Raw genomic sequence first — 21,153 nt, 5'->3', positions numbered from 1 at the left:
GAGAAAACTATTGTACATTCCTTACAGATTATTTTTAAAAACTCCTCATGGTTTATTAAACCCTTATTTTTCAACAGAAATACAGTAAAGGTTATAGTTTTCCCCTAAAGGTTTGGTAAAATGTTATCTTCATTTTGCTCTGGGAAATGCACATTGCCAGTAACGGTGGAATAAATAAATATGTAAATATTAAGTTCAAACACACAAACAATGCTGAAGATAAGGGAAAGCTGGAGGAAGGAAGGAAATGGATGTGTAGCCTGAAGCTCCGGTAAAAGCTGAAACAATGTTTCCTAAATTAACTCACCTTATTGTGTTTTATTTATTTATTTTTTCTTTGGAAAGTAGAAGACATCAAGGTTTGCAAGTTTTAGTTCCAGCTAAGTTCCCACCTAATCACTTTTCCCCTCATTCTGGAAAGAGAATTATATTATTGTCTCGCCCCAATCGAAGACCAAGGCTTAAAAGCATTACTTTTAATTTTTTTCTTTATTTTTTTGGCCTCCTGCAATGAGATATCACCCTGGTTGGGGAGCCTTATCTCCAATGGAAAACAAAACCCGCCTTTGGGCAGTTTTTATTGGTTCTGATAAGTTATATATAAAAGGAACAGGGTTTTTTTTTTTTTGACACAATGGGTTTGTGTCACTGCCACTGCCACTTTCTTCATATCCTAAAAGTGATATTTTTATTTGTTTATCTTAACATACCACATCTGCACTGAAATGCTCTCCTGCACTCTTTCCAAACACCCAGACAGCTTTTCCCGCTGCGCCTAAATCTGTGGGTACATGCCTGCAATCGGTGCTGTTTTACTGCATACCTGGGTGTGTGTGTGTGTGTGTGTGTGTGTGTGTGTGTGTGTGTGTGTGTCTGTGTGTGAGAAAATCAGGTGAGCTCTTTCATGTGTCTCTGCTTTGCCCTTCCCCTCTCCGGCTCCCTCCCAGAACACACAGCAATGTGAATGGCGGCAGAATTCCGCAGCAGGGCTGTCAGTGGGGGGCAGGAGGAGCCGCCTGCCTCCGGAGCCGTCGCTCACTCGCACGCGCGCAGCCACGATGGCCACCTCCAGTTCCAGCCCCTGACACGCACCTCCCAGTGGCAGGCCACTCTGGATCACACCAGGAGTCACGCTCGCACTCATCACTTCATCACTCCCTCGCGCGCGCAGCAGCCGAGGTACAGCTGTCGCCTCACACACAGTCTCACGGCCATGACCAAAGCAGAGAGGGGAGTGCAGGGCTCTGCGGAGAAGATGACCAAGGCCAGTGAACCTCTTGTTCCCAAAGCTCCTAAGCAGGTAAGGGGTTTTCCTTTTTTCTCTTTTCTTTTGCATGTCATTTTTATTTTTTTTATTTTTTTCCGGTTGTGCTCTTTCCTTCCACTGATCTCCCTTCACGTCGTTGCTGTAATTCAGAAGCTGTTGCCCTTCTTTGAACATCTGGATGTAATCTGCCTTGGTTCGCCTGTGACTGACTTGATTAGATGGAAAGTAAAACATGTGATGCCCGTGGCTGCTTATCTCTGTGTGATTAGTCAGCTTTATTGTTTTCCTTTGGACTGTAATCCCCCAGATAGAGAAGTCAATGGCTGCAAGCTGATTCTATTCAATTGAGAAAATCTGTTCCAATTTGCCAGGAGACCTGCTGGAAGATTGCTTGTCTTTGTAATGGTCTTGGCTATGTCAGTTGATCACCAGGAAACAAGGCAGTGGAGGAGACAGAAACTGACAACTCACTCACAGTGATGGAGTGGGTGGGCTTCTCTCTGGGGCTTCGCTGTGCTTTTCAGTTGCGCGATTTGTTCGGCTTTTCTGAGGAACAATAAATCACCTGAAGAATCATTCTAACATTTTATCGTTCTTACTGTTTTATGAGGGACGTTGCAGACATGGGCTGGTTACAGATACCAAGGTTTTAAAAGGAATGATGCTTTCAAAGTCGTCCAAATTTTCCAGTTTTTGGAGTGTTCGGTTTTTTCTCTTGCTGTACATTGCTGGTCAGCTGGCTGAAAGAAGGCTCCTCTTAATGTGCAAAAGAAACACGCTGGGGTGTAAGATTATCTCCGGCTGCACAGAGGTCATAGAGCGATGCCGCGCTGAGTAGAGGTGAGCATTTATCGCATCGCTTATCATTTATCGTGAAAACTTTCTTTGCAAGAAAAGAATTTCGATTTAGCATTGTCTGGATACATTTTATTTAATTAAGTTAAATGAAAAACAAAACTTAGAGTATTATCGGAAGTGTTATTTTTGCTGTTTTTTTCCCCCCACTTTTTGTTCCATAAGAGCATCCATAAATGCCATTAAGTTCAAAAATATGATTAAATACAGTCACTTTGTGCTGATTAGTGATATGAATCAGACTTTTTAAAGTATGTACCGTCCTGAAGATGCTTCTTTCGAATGTTTCCTCAAGAACAATGTTTGTGTGTGTTTGTGTTTATGGCTCTGGAAATGCTGTGCCATGCAGACACAGCATTTATCTAAAAAATAAATCATAATTAGCTTTTTAATCATTTTTACTGTTATCACAATAATAACACAAAATGTCGCGGTAAAATTCTTAGTCCATATTGCCCAGCACCAACCGTCTCGCACTTGAATCTTCTCAGTTAGCCGGTTAGCTGGCTAAAAGAAGGTGCCTTTCACTGGCTGTTTCCATTACAAACAGAAAAACTTGTTTATATTCTGCTAAAGTCAAAAATTGCTTTTCTGCATTAAATTTGAAACACATTTAAAACCCCACATGCATGCGCTTGTTCACTCATTAAAAAACATCCTCCTATGACTACCACTTCCTGTCATCTTAGTCGTCTTTTCTGCCAGTAGTAACATCCGGCTGATGATCACATGACTCGCATTAGTGTTTCCATTGCATTTTGGCGAAATATGCAAGCTTTGATACAGCCGAGAAATCATCTCATCATCCGTGGAAATTCATCTACTGAGATGCTAAAGAAGACGTCCAATTTTCTCTTTTTTCATCCGGAGCAGAGAGTAAAGCAGTGCTGTCCTCCTGCCTTCTGTTGCTGCACACTGTGCATCAGCTGGCTGAAAGAAGAGCCCTTTTGTCAAGATTCTAAAAAATGTGCCCTTGTGTTGTCTTTCTTTTAACGCCCCTCCCCTACCCGTTGCTGTCAGTCAGATGTTTAAATCAAAGCTCCTTTTAAGGAGATTATTAGAAACATTCCAGAGAGTCTAATTTTCTGAAATGTAGCTGAAAAAAAGCTCCTACACTTTTCACGCGATTACTTGTTTGGAAATATTGTCGATAGTCACTATTATTAAATTAGTTGGGTTATGTATTCATAACCCAACATAAATAACTAACCAACATAAATCATTTTTATTTTATACTCCCAAAGTGAAATAAAGTTGTTTACTTCATATTTCAGCGAACATTTGTGAAAAATAACAAAATGTACTAAAACAGGAATGTTAAAGATAGCATTGTGATGGCTACAGTAGCAGTAACAATGACAATAATAATAATTTTAACAGCAGTCAAAAAAACGATTGTTACTTTCCACTTTAAAATTGAAACAATAAGATCACGGCACACTTCTGTTGTTTTTAAATGCCTGCGGTGACACTGTGTCATTTTACCGTGAGAATCTCGTACCAACCCACGCCTGCAGGCAAGCGCAGAAAGGAGGTTATGTCCTTTTATGTCCTAGTTCACTATATGGTGTCACACAGCCGCAGTCACTCATCTCCCACGTTTCTACAACAACGCAGAGGTTTCAGTGAAACAACCATTACCTCACACAATACAACCAGTTCTGCAACTCTGACAAACTTCTATCTATTCCTCGGTGCTCCACAGAGTTTAGTCAGCTTTGAGCAAATGCTTTGAAAATGAGTCACGATAAAAGGACAAGAGAACTCTGTAAATGTGAACATTATGTGTGTGTGTGTATGTGTGTGTGTTCTTGGTTTTATCTAACTGTGTTAGGCTTATTTCACTGCAAATTCAATGACGAGTTCGGATTTGCCATGATAAAATGAACCGACCGTCACATTTGCTTTAAAACAGAAAGGAAAAAAATCACTGAATAATAAATATTAATTTGGGTTCCAGGCGCCACCCATTGGGATTATTTGTTTAAATCATCGGACTGGGCTCATTTTCATGTTATCTTAGACAGGAAAGTAAGAGTTCTGTTGGTATCTGGTCTTTTTCTAGACTATATTTAGCTTCCAAAAGCAATAATTGAGTAATCTTGAGAACTGGAATATGTGGGTGAGGCGTTGTTATTTCACCGACCTTAAGTCATTTGATTTTATGCAAATTAATGTCAAAGATTAAAAAAAAAAAAAGAAAGCTGAGCTTAAATGTTAATCTGATTACCTTTAGTTTTCCTCATTTATACAGTCATGACACGTGAAAGCACCTGAAAGTGGGTTACATTTGAAGACTGACTTTACAACTCGGACTTGCTTCCCTGTTCCTGCTCAAGTAAAGCGTCCCCACAGCATGACGCTGCCACCACCGCATTTCACTGGTGGCAAACTGCAAACAGGATCTTATGGCTCTCTTCCACATTCCTCACTCCTTCACAAATGTGACGGGATAATAGCTGTGCTGTCAGCAGAGCGTTTAATCTCTGCTGCTTCTCCATAAAGGCAATAGGGCCCTTGGCTGCACACCGTGTCCTTTCATCCCCCAAATATGAAGCCCGTCTGCATTGCCGAAGACCTTTCTTGTGAAATACAATAAGCACAAGTGAGCGTATGGGAAATTACCACTGCAAATTCCACGTGAATAACTTTCTGTTCCGATTAGTCCCAACAGCGGAGACACAAAGAAATGACCTTGAGCAGTGTTACTAGGGACTCTCATAACTTTCATCAGTTGTAAACATAACCACCTTAGAATCGCAAGAAAGCCTGAAGCTACTCGACTCCTCCAAAAGAGATCTATGGTGGTGTGCCCCTTATAATTTAAAATCCTTAACAAAAACTCCATGAGACATGATTGGTTAAATAATCCCCCCCGCCACCCTTAATCGTCCTTCCTTTAATTATCAGTGGTCATTAAGAGGGTCTCCCTGTGCAGCCTGAGGATCCACCTCACACTGCAAAAACATAAAGTCTTACTCAGCATTTTTGGTCCAGTTCCTAGTGCAAATATCTCAGTACATCTGAAATAAGACAAAACCAACTTAGAAGTAACTTTTCATCAAGATATATTAAAACAATTTTTCACTTGTTTTAAGTGAATAATTCCTTTATATTGATGGAAAAAAGTACTAGTTTCACTGGCAGATTATTTCACTTATAACATGAAGGAAAATGTCTTGCTAAGTGAAATAATATGCCAGCAAAACTAGTACTTTTTTCCATCAATATAAAGGAATTATTCACTTAAAAGAAGCTAATATATCTTAATGAAAAGTTACGTGTGAGTTGGCTTTGTTTTACTTCAAGTGTACTAAGATAGTTGCACTAGAAACCAGATCAAAAATACTTGGTAGGATTTTGTGTTTTTGCAGTGCAGAGATTAGGCCCCCTGTGTGAACTCCTGCTGATGCTCCCCTTGTTTCCTCCGTATCATCATAACTTAACTGTACGCACTGTGTATGCGCTCCATCAAGACAACAGCAGAGAGAGGATATCCTGTTTGTGCTCTTTGATGATGAAAACTCAGTAATGAGACGTGCAGTGTAAGACTTCGGTGGGAAAATGAGAAAAAAAGAAAAAAAGAAAAGAAGTGTTTAGAGTCATGCGGGGAGAGTATTTTTGCACATCATCAGTTAAGCTCTCACTCTCCAGACGCCCGAGACTTTGATTTTTTTTCTTTCTTTCTTTCCCCCCTCTTTCCAATTAAGGATAATTGCAGTGAGAGTGGAAGAACAGAGAGTTTTGAAGTTGGAACCACCGCGCAGCCTTTACTTACCTCTGACCCGCTTGTCTTTTGATTGAATAATTACACACCTCCATCCTGGTAATTGTCGTCCTCCAGCCCCTGCGCGTTTTTGATGGGGGCTGTACGGAGGAGGAAGAGAAAAACCTGAGCTGGATAATAACAGTGTGCCGGTCGTGGCTGTGGTCGCTTTGGTGATTTCCATCTTTCATTTAACTGTGGGCAGAGTAGCTGTCAGCCAAGCCTTGCCACTGGATGTGAACCGAAGCTATTTCGCGTGCGACACACACAGAGGTTATATATACGGAGAGAGGCTGATATGTGGCCGCAGAGACAGTAGCAAACGCTGCGCGCGCCCAGACTGTGATGTCTCAGCTTATTCAAGTCTGGAGATGAAAGGTTTCCCCTTGGTACACAAAATACCCAAACACACACACACATGCACACACACACACACATACGCTGACAGACACACAGAGGGTGAAATGTTTAATGGTTTTAGCAGGGCGCTGGAAAGGAAGCACAGGCATGGATTGGTTTTAGCGGGATTCTCCGGCTCCTCTATGAGAACCGACGTCTGCAACCTCTCGACCACAATGCTAACAGCCAGCAGGGGTCTATTCCAGTCCACAAACACACACATGGAAATTTATGAATGAAGATCTGTCCTATCTGTAAGAGTAAACCATTTAGAGAGATATAAAGCTGTGTCTTTGTAAAAGACAGAAGAAAGAGCATTTATCATGTTATTTATCATTTATTGTGATAAGTTTCCTGTCGGGATAAGAATTCCAATTTATTGATAAGGGTCAGTTTGCGATGTTTAAACCCCCTGACACTGTCCATGTTGTTGGGATTGTTAATTTTGCTTTTTTTCACACTGTTCGTTCAATTAAAAGGATTAATAAATATCAGTAAATATGAAAGTGATTATACCGTGTGACTTTTATCATTTATCACAAAAGTACCACAAAATATCGTGATTAAACTTTAAATCCATATTGCCCACCCCTAATGTGAGGTACACATAAATTACTGTAAAAATCATGAGTCACTGAGTGATCGCAGTTGTAAGGATGAAATTGTATTTTTGGAACGTCTTTTTAAGAACTCCAGGGTTTACCATAGTAAGCCTGGCGGGCCACCAGGCTTTACTTGTGCCCCCACCAGGCTAAACATTGCTTATTTTTTAAAGTCTTTTTAAAATGTTTGCATTTTTTAAGACTTTATAGTTGGTGTTCATGTATTACTCTTATAATCTTTCAATAACACATAATTATCAAGTGATATTTTCAAATTTTCTGTCAACTTTAAACATTTTCTCATTCAAAAAACACGGCGGGTCGCTGGATGAACCCAACCACAAGGCTTAGCAAGTTTTCTGGAGAAAACCTTGAACTCTATATAAAAACATTACATAATCAACTTTTTGTGCATGTTTTAGTGTCAAAAATACCTACATATGAATGTGTAATGTAAATGTTCAAAGTCATATGCTAATACCACATCAACTGTGCTCACAACAACTTTGAAAACTATCAGTAGGGCTTAAACTTTTGTTCATTTTGTCACATTTCAGAAACTTATTGTGTTTTATTGAGGTTTTAGTGACAGAAAAAGACAAAGCGGTGCAAAATTGTGAAGGGAAAGAAAACTGAAACATGTTTATTTTAAATGTTCAGATGTTAAATGCAAAGACAGAAAACCTAGTAGTAAAGCCTAGTAGTAAAACATCAGCCTAGTAGTAAAACATGGTGGGGGCAGCATCATGCTGTGGGGAAGCTATTTTTTTAGGAACGTTTGTCAGAGATCTTTTAACAAAAGGATTGACAAAATATTCACCCAGATTGAGCTGATTACAAGTGCATGTCACACTTTTCAGATTTTTTTTAGTAGAACAATTTGAATAATATGTATAATTTTCTTACACCTAAGCAATTATGATATTCTTCTTATGATTTATTAAAGTAAGCTCTGTCATGAAGCATTTTGGTGGTTGAATTTGTCCTTGTTTTAGTTCAGGTTGAAAATAAATCCTCACCAAGGTGATTTTCATCTAATCGCCACTAAAAAGACATGACATACATATGTCTGTGGTCTATACTGGTACACATACACATTAGGTTCACAAGCTGAAATTCTTAATAGTGTGCTGTGGTGTAATTATTTGTATCATTTATTATGCACAATGATACAGCTTCATTTTCCTTTCCACCCTCCAGTCTTTTCAGACAAACCTGAACCAGAAGTTGTCCATATGCAGCAAATTATGCTTTGCGATTGGCGGCGCTCCCAAGGAGGTGACTTCCAGCGCTTCTGCCTTCTTCCTGCAAATCTACCTGCTGGATGTTGCTCAGGTAAACCTTTTGATCCATAAAACGTGCAGTCAAATTTTTGGAGAGGGTGCGTCTGCAGATTGCATTCTTGAATAGTTACGAAAACAAAACCACGAGTTTGGCTTCTGACCACATACTTTTCATCCACTGCAGATCAACCCCTTCCAGGCTTCCTTGGTGCTCTTCATAGGAAGAGTGTGGGGTGCAGTGACTGACCCGGTCATCGGGTTCCTCATCACAAAGAGCAGCTGGACCAAGATTGGCAGACTCATGCCCTGGTTAGTATATGTCAGAGTGTTTATTGATGTTCAGGCTTAATTATTTGGTCAAGAAGTTCCTGACTTCCCCTTTGCTAAAATGCTGCTATTTCCACATAGCCGAGCCTGTGCAAAGAACGCCTGTGTGTTGATGAATTATGAAAGATGTTTTGTTTTGCTCTCTTGCTCTCGCATATAATTATAGTTGCTGCACGAGGCTGATGTTTGCGCAAAAAAAAATGGAGCCATGTGCTCCACTTCTGGAGGATTTAAAACTCACACCTGAGGATTGTGGAAGATAAACAGACTTGGTGAATGGTCGTTCTTGACGCTCCCTCTGATAAACCGTCTGCGGTGCAGACGGTTTACTTAGAGGGTGTTGGCGGCTCTTTTTCCCTTTGATGCTAGCAAACATTAGACTAAGAAGTTCATCTGTATGGGTTTTTACGCCACTGTTCCCATGTGTGTGACCTTCACATGTGTGAGTCACATTCCTAAAATAGTGGTCAAAGTCATATTTTCTTTGCCAAAAGTACTTTTTTTTCTTTGCGTAAGTCATGTAATGGCAAAAAAAAAAAAAGACTTACACCATGATTTTAGGAAGACAACAGTATTATATAGTGCACATATTAACAAAAATCTTTTTTTAAAATCATTTTTAAATGTATTTACCAGAATAAAGCATCATTTCAATCATATTGTTTATAATATAATATAATCATATTTATTGCGACGCAGCAGTACATTGTGGCTCCGTGCGTCAGGGTTTTCAGTAAAATGTTACGCATGTCAACATTAGTGTGGATTATTTCCTGTTTACATCAGCATTCACACTAATCCCTCTTCTAAAAAATTATTTTCTCTCTCTTTTTCTTTGGTAAGCTTTTAAGCATTTCTGCATCACATTTCTTTCAAAAACACTACACTGTGATTCTCCCTGTCGCAACGCAGGCGGCGTCCTTTATAAAACGGTAGATTGCACACAAACTGTCAGCGCTGGAGGGAGTCCAAATCCACTGTTGCCTAGCCCGACACACTCAGCAGCAGACAGATGCTGTTGGTAAATCAGCTTTGATTACCCACGGGAACGCGTAGATGAAGCCGTGTGTTTATGTGAAACAAGCACTTTATTTTTTTTCTCAGCACGGGTTGAACAGCATTTGCAATGACAGGGCAGGACACTCCCCTCAGTTTTTATCCCGTTTGGAAAGTCCCGTCTGTCCGTTCAGCAGGAAGCTGAACCTTTCCACCCGCCAGAAATTAAGTGATTTGTATCTTTGTCCTGACTTCTTAAGGATGGAGTCTCTGGCCCCAGCGTGGCCCCCCCTGGGCACGGCAATGTTTAGTATTTGTGACTGTTGGAAACTGCCATGAGAGCAAGAATAAAAGAAGAAAAAAAAACTCATTAGAGCTGCCTTTCTCTAACTGCATTTGAGAAAGGCAGTTAGAGGAAATGTTAGCAGTTGAAGAGCTGACCAAAGCTTATTCTGTTAAGTAACAAACAGAGCGTCATGTATTGCTATTTGCACAAGTTACCAGTTGAAGTAACATATTATTTACAAAGGACATCTCAACTTGTCAGGAGAGTTTTGATGCTTATCTTTGTGCAGAAGAATAACTTTCACACCTCCTCATTCATTTGGCTTGAAGAGCTCTTTGTCAAATATTCATGTCACACTATTTGGTGTCTGCCTTTTATGGCTTACAAAGAAGCACACAAAAACAAAGATAAGCTATGAAGTCACTGCAACTAGTTTTAAATGATGATTGCATATGTTAAAGGAAAAGAAAAGCTTTCCAAAATTACCCTGTGAGAAAAAGGAGTCGATGTCTAAACGTAACAACTGGTTTTAACCAGCTGTCAGAAGCAACAACTGTCATCAAAAGTTTCTGTCAACAGGCAATTAGATTTTGACAACACAGCGGAGGAATTTTGGCACACTGCTTATTGCACTTTTGTTTTAATTCAGCCACACCTCAGGAGTTTTTGAACATGAACAGACTATCCATGCTCAACATAATCGGATAGAGTTCTGGACTCTAAAACCTTGATTCTTTACCTTTTTATTAAAGTTTTTTTTTATCTTTCTTTTTAACAAGTCCTAACAGTACGGATTTGCTGATATACTTCACATCGTTGTCCCGCCCGCGGCATAACCCAAGGCTTGAGCTTGAGTTCATGAACTGATGTGTTGACATTCTTTCTTTTTCGCCGTTAGAAAGGGGTTCTTTTTCTGAAATTTTGAGTTAGCTATGTTAGATTATGTTTTGTAATGGAACACACACCTTGCAAAAAAATATTTTGTCTCATCTTTACGCAGAATATTTTTCCAAAAGTATTGCGGACCATGAAGACGGACCTTTTATTCTTTTTGGTCAGCCGTGGTTTTCGCCCTGGAACTTATGGGGTTCCATTTGTGCCAAAAATACGTTCACGTTTCTTGTGATGTGTTTATATTAACTCTCCCATTGGTGCCATTTTAGCCAAGTCTCTTTCTTATTGTTGAATCATGAACCTTTACTGCTTTAGATGGGTTCTTCTGAGCTCTTGACTGAGTCATCAATGTGCTCTTGGAGTAATTTTGGTCGGCTGGCCAATCCAGCAAGATTCACCACTGTTATATGTTTTATGGTTGTGTATAAGGGCTCCACTGTGGTTAGCATATACGGAAGCCCCAAAGATGCAGAAATGAGTTTATGACCCTTTCTAGACTGATTTGATTACTTTGTTTCGAGCGTGGCCCAATTATTTGCATCGGGCCACAATTTGTTGCTTTTATAAATCTTCTTGTCTATTTTATGTTAGCAGAGAGCGACATCTGAAGTGATTTTGGGATTTTAAAACTCAGGGAGTATTTATGTCTGGTGAGACTGGTGAAATTGAAGCATAAAATGTGGTTAATCGCTTTCAATTCACATGAGTTTTGCAAAACTTTGTAGATGCCATTTAACAAGAAGTTAGGAACAGGTGGGTCGAGTTAAGCTGTACTTGAGGATGAAAATATGGTTGTCAGAAAAGCATACATCCTTTGTTGAGTTACACTTTCTTCACCTTTTACTTCTGAGATTCATGAATTGAATACTGTATTTTCCACACTATAAGGCGCCCCGGATTATAAGGTGCACCTTGAATGAATGGCCTATTTTAAAACTATTTTCATATATAAGGCGCACCGCATTATAAGGCGCATAGAATAGGCGACAGTTAGAGTTGCCCAACTGCTTTCTGGGTAATACAGACCAACAGACACGCTGCCGCAGCAGTCTGTCTCTCTTCCCCCGCCCCGCCCAGCTTTAAATGTATAGGGGCTGGTCCCTTGGTAACCCTAGTCGAAGGACCCCGGATGAATGTCTAAAGCCACTTTGTTGACATAAAGAATGTCAACAAAACAGTCCGACTCCGGTCGGCGAGGAGAGCTTTCTTCGACTGGGCCGGGGCGTGGCCGGACGATGGTCACCCTTCTCCATTCGCGCACAGCATGTTCGTGGAGAACGTGGTGTTAAATGACCTGCAGACGACCTGATTATAGACAATCGGTAGGTAGATAGGTCAGTCAAACTTTATTAAACCAGTGTTCTGCATGCACTGCGCACTTCTTCTTCTACGGGCAAAAATGAAGTCGGCGGCTGCTTACCGTAGTTGCTAGACCTGTTGTGGCTCAATATTGGTCCATATATAAGGCGCACCGGATTATAAGGCGCACTGTCGGCTTTTGAGGAAATTCAAGGTTTTTAGGTGCGCCTTATAGTGCGGAAAATACGGTAGTCTAAAATCCCACCAAGAGTCCATTCTGACCCATAACACCTTATTCAAATCTGTTCTGTGCCACTGCGCTACATCTAATTAACAGCCAGAAAACGTGAGTAAGATGAGAATTATCCGTGTCAGCGTCCCATCAGCCCGGACAACTTTAATTAAATCTGTGCAAATTACTGGGACAGGTGTCGCCTTTTATTCGTGCGTGAAAAATATGTTCAGAAAGTATGTGAGTGTTAGCGTGCGTGCCACTCTGTTGCCTCTCCCTGAGCAGGAACACTGTAACTCTTCCCCCCCCAACCCCACCCCAACCTTCCTGTGGCTCTTTCAGCGCTCCCACCGGCCAAGCGGTCAATAATGCAGCACCAGCGCAGCCGACCGCCTTTGTTTGCGCAAACAATCAGGAGGAGAGTGAGGCGGCCACGCCGGATGATGCCAGAAACGACTGTCACTGGCATCTCTCTTCCACCTTTTAATACGTTTTGCTGCACTAGTTCAGATGGAGGTCTAGTTTCCATAAGCGTCTCTTTATACGCGTCTCCTTTTGAAGACTGCGTGACAAACTGCATTTTAAGTGCTTCCTCGTGTTTGCAGTCTCCGATGACCATCAATCATCCGGCTTTTTCCTCGTTACTTTGCAACACGCAGCCGTTTGCTTTAACCGTAGCGATGCAGACAGTCGTACGCTTATGAATTATACATGGCCCACCTACTGTATCACTCCCCAAGTTCTGGGGAGAGCACATCACAGCGGAATCGCTTCATGCAGCTTTCGCGTAAGTGCGCGCTACATATTCATGAGTCCGTGTGTGTAATTGCTACATCTGGATGTGTGTGTGTGTGTGTGTGTTCGTCCTTTACCCGAGGGGGTGGAATTTCTTTTACTTTTCTGTGTTTCCCAGGACAGATTCCTGCCATACTTAGAGAGATAGTCTGTAATTGGGCAAAAAAGGAAAGCTTCAGTTAAACAGTGTTGTGAAAATGACAAAACCACATTTTTTCCCCCCTCTGCTGTGACTGGTGGTGATGCCCTGAATTTAATTACATCCAAGTTTTCCTCTACCCTTGTGGAATTGCTCAGGGAGGGGGAATCATGGGAACTTGGCTGTTTAGTTCACATATGTTTAAAGGATCTGGAGAAGGCTTAGCTATTTTGTGGATGGTCCCGTGAGAGTACGGTTTACCTTGTTTACTTTATGTACTATCTGTATAAAAGGTCTCAATAGAGAATTGGTTTAGTTAAAGTTAACCAAAATGTCTAAGCTGTCCTCAAGGGACTAGTAAGGCCTAGTTAGCTCATTTCATCAAAAACAATCTACCTTTAAAATACATTTAGATATCAATGGATGTCTGTGTCTGGATGGGTTTCTCTTTTGGAATTTGCTCCACCAATAGCTTTGTGTTTATGTCCATTCAATGAAGCTACCGAGCATCTACCTTTGGGGGTTTCCAAGGCACTTCAGACCAAGAGAAGAGCCTAGGCTAGACTTAGAACTTACTTAATGAACCACATTCGTTCTGGTCTGAGAATGCCTTGGGATCCTCTGCAAGCTGGAGAAAGGTTTGTCTTCATGACCCACCTGGATGATGTCGTCACTGTGATTTAATCTCATATAAGCAAAGAACAACAGACGGACTAAATATCCCTTTCCCTTCATGTATCTCATCCACTATTCTTGTTTTCTTTTCCTCTCCCCCCCCCACACAGGATATTGGGTTGCACTCCGTTTCTGGTGGTGTCATACTTCTGCCTCTGGTTTGTTCCCCCCTTCGTCAACGGCAGGTTCGTCTGGTACNTGTTCATGTATTACTCTTATAATCTTTCAATAACACATAATTATCAAGTGATATTTTCAAATTTTCTGTCAACTTTAAACATTTTCTAATTCAAAAAACACGGCGGGTCGCTGGATGAACCCAACCACAAGGCTTAGCAAGTTTTCTGGAGGAAACCTTGAACTCTATATAAAAACATTACATAATCAACTTTTTGTGCATGTTTTAGTGTCAAAAATACCTACATATGAATGTGTAATGTAAATGTTCAAAGTCATATGCTAATACCACATCAACTGTGCTCACAACAACTTTGAAAACTATCAGTAGGGCTTAAACTTTTGTTCATTTTGTCACATTTCAGAAACTTATTGTGTTTTATTGAGGTTTTAGTGACAGAAAAAGACAAAGCGGTGCAAAATTGTGAAGGGAAAGAAAACTGAAACATGTTTATTTTAAATGTTCAGATGTTAAATGCAAAGACAGAAATCTTTACACGTCACAATGTAGTGACGTGTAAAGCCTAGTAGTAAAACATCAGCCTAGTAGTAAAACATGGTGGGGGCAGCATCATGCTGTGGGGAAGCTATTTTTTTAGGAACGTTTGTCAGAGATCTTTTAACAAAAGGATTGACAAAATATTCACCCAGAGTGAACTGATTACAAGTGCAATGTCACACTTTTCAGATTTTTTTTAGTAGAACAATTTGAATAATATGTATAATTTTCTTACACCTAAGCAATTATGATATTCTTCTTATGATTTATTAAAGTAAGCTCTGTCATGAAGCATTTTGGTGGTTGAATTTGTCCTTGTTTTAGTTCAGGTTGAAAATAAATCCTCACCAAGGTGATTTTCATCTAATCGCCACTAAAAAGACATGACATACATATGTCTGTGGTCTATACTGGTACACATACACATTAGGTTCACAAGCTGAAATTCTTAATAGTGTGCTGTGGTGTAATTATTTGTATCATTTATTATGCACAATGATACAGCTTCATTTTCCTTTCCACCCTCCAGTCTTTTCAGACAAACCTGAACCAGAAGTTGTCCATATGCAGCAAATTATGCTTTGCGATTGGCGGCGCTCCCAAGGAGGTGACTTCCAGCGCTTCAGCCTTCTTCCTGCAAATCTACCTGCTGGATGTTGCTCAGGTAAACCTTTTGATCCATAAAACGTGCAGTCAAATTTTTGGAGAGGGTGCGTCTGCAGATTGCATTCTTGAATAGTTACGAAAACAAAACCACGAGTTTGGCTTCTGACCACATACTTTTCATCCACTGCAGATCAACCCCTTCCAGGCTTCCTTGGTGCTCTTCATAGGAAGAGTGTGGGGTGCAGTGACTGACCCGGTCATCGGGTTCCTCATCACAAAGAGCAGCTGGACCAAGATTGGCAGACTCATGCCCTGGTTAGTATATGTCAGAGTGTTTATTGATGTTCAGGCTTAATTATTTGGTCAAGAAGTTCCTGACTTCCCCTTTGCTAAAATGCTGCTATTTCCACATAGCCGAGCCTGTGCAAAGAACGCCTGTGTGTTGATGAATTATGAAAGATGTTTTGTTTTGCTCTCTTGCTCTCGCATATAATTATAGTTGCTGCACGAGGCTGATGTTTGCGCAAAAAAAAATGGAGCCATGTGCTCCACTTCTGGAGGATTTAAAACTCACACCTGAGGATTGTGGAAGATAAACAGACTTGGTGAATGGTCGTTCTTGACGCTCCCTCTGATAAACCGTCTGCGGTGCAGACGGTTTACTTAGAGGGTGTTGGCGGCTCTTTTTCCCTTTGATGCTAGCAAACATTAGACTAAGAAGTTCATCTGTATGGGTTTTTACGCCACTGTTCCCATGTGTGTGACCTTCACATGTGTGAGTCACATTCCTAAAATAGTGGTCAAAGTCATATTTTCTTTGCCAAAAGTACTTTTTTTTCTTTGCGTAAGTCATGTAATGGCAAAAAAAAAAAAAGACTTACACCATGATTTTAGGAAGACAACAGTATTATATAGTGCACATATTAACAAAAATCTTTTTTTAAAATCATTTTTAAATGTATTTACCAGAATAAAGCATCATTTCAATCATATTGTTTATAATATAATATAATCATATTTATTGCGACGCAGCAGTACATTGTGGCTCCGTGCGTCAGGGTTTTCAGTAAAATGTTACGCATGTCAACATTAGTGTGGATTATTTCCTGTTTACATCAGCATTCACACTAATCCCTCTTCTAAAAAATTATTTTCTCTCTCTTTTTCTTTGGTAAGCTTTTAAGCATTTCTGCATCACATTTCTTTCAAAAACACTACACTGTGATTCTCCCTGTCGCAACGCAGGCGGCGTCCTTTATAAAACGGTAGATTGCACACAAACTGTCAGCGCTGGAGGGAGTCCAAATCCACTGTTGCCTAGCCCGACACACTCAGCAGCAGACAGATGCTGTTGGTAAATCAGCTTTGATTACCCACGGGAACGCGTAGATGAAGCCGTGTGTTTATGTGAAACAAGCACTTTATTTTTTTTCTCAGCACGGGTTGAACAGCATTTGCAATGACAGGGCAGGACACTCCCCTCAGTTTTTATCCCGTTTGGAAAGTCCCGTCTGTCCGTTCAGCAGGAAGCTGAACCTTTCCACCCGCCAGAAATTAAGTGATTTGTATCTTTGTCCTGACTTCTTAAGGATGGAGTCTCTGGCCCCAGCGTGGCCCCCCCTGGGCACGGCAATGTTTAGTATTTGTGACTGTTGGAAACTGCCATGAGAGCAAGAATAAAAGAAGAAAAAAAAACTCATTAGAGCTGCCTTTCTCTAACTGCATTTGAGAAAGGCAGTTAGAGGAAATGTTAGCAGTTGAAGAGCTGACCAAAGCTTATTCTGTTAAGTAACAAACAGAGCGTCATGTATTGCTATTTGCACAAGTTACCAGTTGAAGTAACATATTATTTACAAAGGACATCTCAACTTGTCAGGAGAGTTTTGATGCTTATCTTTGTGCAGAAGAATAACTTTCACACCTCCTCATTCATTTGGCTTGAAGAGCTCTTTGTCAAATATTCATGTCACACTATTTGGTGTCTGCCTTTTATGGCTTACAAAGAAGCACACAAAAACAAAGATAAGCTATGAAGTCACTGCAACTAGTTTTAAATGATGATTGCATATGTTAAAGGAAAAGAAAAGCTTTCCAAAATTACCCTGTGAGAAAAAGGAGTCGATGTCTAAACGTAACAACTGGTTTTAACCAGCTGTCAGAAGCAACAACTGTCATCAAAAGTTTCTGTCAACAGGCAATTAGATTTTGACAACACAGCGGAGGAATTTTGGCACACTGCTTATTGCACTTTTGTTTTAATTCAGCCACACCTCAGGAGTTTTTGAACATGAACAGACTATCCATGCTCAACATAATCGGATAGAGTTCTGGACTCTAAAACCTTGATTCTTTACCTTTTTATTAAAGTTTTTTTTTATCTTTCTTTTTAACAAGTCCTAACAGTACGGATTTGCTGATATACTTCACATCGTTGTCCCGCCCGCGGCATAACCCAAGGCTTGAGCTTGAGTTCATGAACTGATGTGTTGACATTCTTTCTTTTTCGCCGTTAGAAAGGGGTTCTTTTTCTGAAATTTTGAGTTAGCTATGTTAGATTATGTTTTGTAATGGAACACACACCTTGCAAAAAAATATTTTGTCTCATCTTTACGCAGAATATTTTTCCAAAAGTATTGCGGACCATGAAGACGGACCTTTTATTCTTTTTGGTCAGCCGTGGTTTTCGCCCTGGAACTTATGGGGTTCCATTTGTGCCAAAAATACGTTCACGTTTCTTGTGATGTGTTTATATTAACTCTCCCATTGGTGCCATTTTAGCCAAGTCTCTTTCTTATTGTTGAATCATGAACCTTTACTGCTTTAGATGGGTTCTTCTGAGCTCTTGACTGAGTCATCAATGTGCTCTTGGAGTAATTTTGGTCGGCTGGCCAATCCAGCAAGATTCACCACTGTTATATGTTTTATGGTTGTGTATAAGGGCTCCACTGTGGTTAGCATATACGGAAGCCCCAAAGATGCAGAAATGAGTTTATGACCCTTTCTAGACTGATTTGATTACTTTGTTTCGAGCGTGGCCCAATTATTTGCATCGGGCCACAATTTGTTGCTTTTATAAATCTTCTTGTCTATTTTATGTTAGCAGAGAGCGACATCTGAAGTGATTTTGGGATTTTAAAACTCAGGGAGTATTTATGTCTGGTGAGACTGGTGAAATTGAAGCATAAAATGTGGTTAATCGCTTTCAATTCACATGAGTTTTGCAAAACTTTGTAGATGCCATTTAACAAGAAGTTAGGAACAGGTGGGTCGAGTTAAGCTGTACTTGAGGATGAAAATATGGTTGTCAGAAAAGCATACATCCTTTGTTGAGTTACACTTTCTTCACCTTTTACTTCTGAGATTCATGAATTGAATACTGTATTTTCCACACTATAAGGCGCCCCGGATTATAAGGTGCACCTTGAATGAATGGCCTATTTTAAAACTATTTTCATATATAAGGCGCACCGCATTATAAGGCGCATAGAATAGGCGACAGTTAGAGTTGCCCAACTGCTTTCTGGGTAATACAGACCAACAGACACGCTGCCGCAGCAGTCTGTCTCTCTTCCCCCGCCCCGCCCAGCTTTAAATGTATAGGGGCTGGTCCCTTGGTAACCCTAGTCGAAGGACCCCGGATGAATGTCTAAAGCCACTTTGTTGACATAAAGAATGTCAACAAAACAGTCCGACTCCGGTCGGCGAGGAGAGCTTTCTTCGACTGGGCCGGGGCGTGGCCGGACGATGGTCACCCTTCTCCATTCGCGCACAGCATGTTCGTGGAGAACGTGGTGTTAAATGACCTGCAGACGACCTGATTATAGACAATCGGTAGGTAGATAGGTCAGTCAAACTTTATTAAACCAGTGTTCTGCATGCACTGCGCACTTCTTCTTCTACGGGCAAAAATGAAGTCGGCGGCTGCTTACCGTAGTTGCTAGACCTGTTGTGGCTCAATATTGGTCCATATATAAGGCGCACCGGATTATAAGGCGCACTGTCGGCTTTTGAGGAAATTCAAGGTTTTTAGGTGCGCCTTATAGTGCGGAAAATACGGTAGTCTAAAATCCCACCAAGAGTCCATTCTGACCCATAACACCTTATTCAAATCTGTTCTGTGCCACTGCGCTACATCTAATTAACAGCCAGAAAACGTGAGTAAGATGAGAATTATCCGTGTCAGCGTCCCATCAGCCCGGACAACTTTAATTAAATCTGTGCAAATTACTGGGACAGGTGTCGCCTTTTATTCGTGCGTGAAAAATATGTTCAGAAAGTATGTGAGTGTTAGCGTGCGTGCCACTCTGTTGCCTCTCCCTGAGCAGGAACACTGTAACTCTTCCCCCCCCAACCCCACCCCAACCTTCCTGTGGCTCTTTCAGCGCTCCCACCGGCCAAGCGGTCAATAATGCAGCACCAGCGCAGCCGACCGCCTTTGTTTGCGCAAACAATCAGGAGGAGAGTGAGGCGGCCACGCCGGATGATGCCAGAAACGACTGTCACTGGCATCTCTCTTCCACCTTTTAATACGTTTTGCTGCACTAGTTCAGATGGAGGTCTAGTTTCCATAAGCGTCTCTTTATACGCGTCTCCTTTTGAAGACTGCGTGACAAACTGCATTTTAAGTGCTTCCTCGTGTTTGCAGTCTCCGATGACCATCAATCATCCGGCTTTTTCCTCGTTACTTTGCAACACGCAGCCGTTTGCTTTAACCGTAGCGATGCAGACAGTCGTACGCTTATGAATTATACATGGCCCACCTACTGTATGCTTCCCCAAGTTCTGAGGAGAGCACATCACAGCGGAATCGCTTCATGCAGCTTTCGCGTAAGTGCGCGCTACATATTCATGAGTCCGTGTGTGTAATTGCTACATCTGGATGTGTGTGTGTGTGTGTGTGTTCGTCCTTTACCCGAGGGGGTGGAATTTCTTTTACTTTTCTGTGTTTCCCAGGACAGATTCCTGCCATACTTAGAGAGATAGTCTGTAATTGGGCAAAAAAGGAAAGCTTCAGTTAAACAGTGTTGTGAAAATGACAAAACCACATTTTTTCCCCCCTCTGCTGTGACTGGTGGTGATGCCCTGAATTTAATTACATCCAAGTTTTCCTCTACCCTTGTGGAATTGCTCAGGGAGGGGGAATCATGGGAACTTGGCTGTTTAGTTCACATATGTTTAAAGGATCTGGAGAAGGCTTAGCTATTTTGTGGATGGTCCTGTGAGAGTACGGTTTACCTTGTTTACTTTATGTACTATCTGTATAAAAGGTCTCAATAGAGAATTGGTTTAGTTAAAGTTAACCAAAATGTCTAAGCTGTCCTCAAGGGACTAGTAAGGCCTAGTTAGCTCATTTCATCAAAAACAATCTACCTTTAAAATACATTTAGATATCAATGGATGTCTGTGTCTGGATGGGTTTCTCTTTTGGAATTTGCTCCACCAATAGCTTTGTGTTTATGTCCATTCAATGAAGCTACCGAGCATCTACCTTTGGGGGTTTCCAAGGCACTTCGGACCAGGAGAAGAGCCTAGGCTAGACTTAGAACTTACTTAATGAACCACATTCGTTCTGGTCTGAGAATGCCTTGGGATCCTCTGCAAGCTGGAGAAAGGTTTGTCTTCATGACCCACCTGGATGATGTCGTCACTGTGATTTAATCTCATATAAGCAAAGAACAACAGACGGACTAAATATCCCTTTCCCTTCATGTATCTCATCCACTATTCTTGTTTTCTTTTCCTCTCCCCCCCACACAGGATATTGGGTTGCACTCCGTTTCTGGTGGTGTCATACTTCTGCCTCTGGTTTGTTCCCCCCTTCGTCAACGGCAGGTTCGTCTGGTACCTGGTCTTCTACTGCCTCTACCAAACCCTCATCAATGTGAGTATTCTTCGGAAACAGGATATTCAGGAATTTTTCAGACTGCTGAGCGCTGTTCCACGTGAGTCAGACGTCAAGAGGAAACAGGAGATGAAAACCCTGACTGACTCATCTGCCAGTCTCGGCAGATAAGTTGCATAATGTTGAAACAGACTGCAGGAAACATTGCAAATAT

General features: G+C 41.1%; 1 protein-coding gene across 2 annotated transcripts in view; it reads left to right on the top strand.

The window, feature by feature from the left end:
• Positions 1-248: 248 nt before the first annotated feature.
• mfsd2b (MFSD2 lysolipid transporter B, sphingolipid) overlaps positions 249-21,153 on the top strand; it is a 31,322-nt gene continuing 10,417 nt past the window's right edge. The window contains exons 1-5 of one of the 2 annotated variants that reach the window (XM_016678948.1): positions 249-1,300; positions 8,090-8,224; positions 8,357-8,481; positions 13,926-14,000; positions 20,930-20,978. In XM_016678948.1, the coding sequence (XP_016534434.1) occupies positions 965-1,300; positions 8,090-8,224; positions 8,357-8,481; positions 13,926-14,000; positions 20,930-20,978 (720 nt within the window). In that variant the 5' untranslated portion in view covers positions 249-964. The remainder of the gene's footprint in view (positions 1,301-8,089; positions 8,225-8,356; positions 8,482-13,925; positions 14,001-20,929; positions 20,979-21,153) is intronic. The other variant, XM_016678947.1, reaches the window with a different exon arrangement.

Source organism: Poecilia formosa, unplaced genomic scaffold (assembly GCF_000485575.1).
Source record: "Poecilia formosa unplaced genomic scaffold, Poecilia_formosa-5.1.2 Scaffold196, whole genome shotgun sequence".
Classification (NCBI taxonomy): Eukaryota; Metazoa; Chordata; class Actinopteri; order Cyprinodontiformes; family Poeciliidae; genus Poecilia; species Poecilia formosa.
This window is presented reverse-complemented; position numbering and strand designations above follow the sequence as displayed.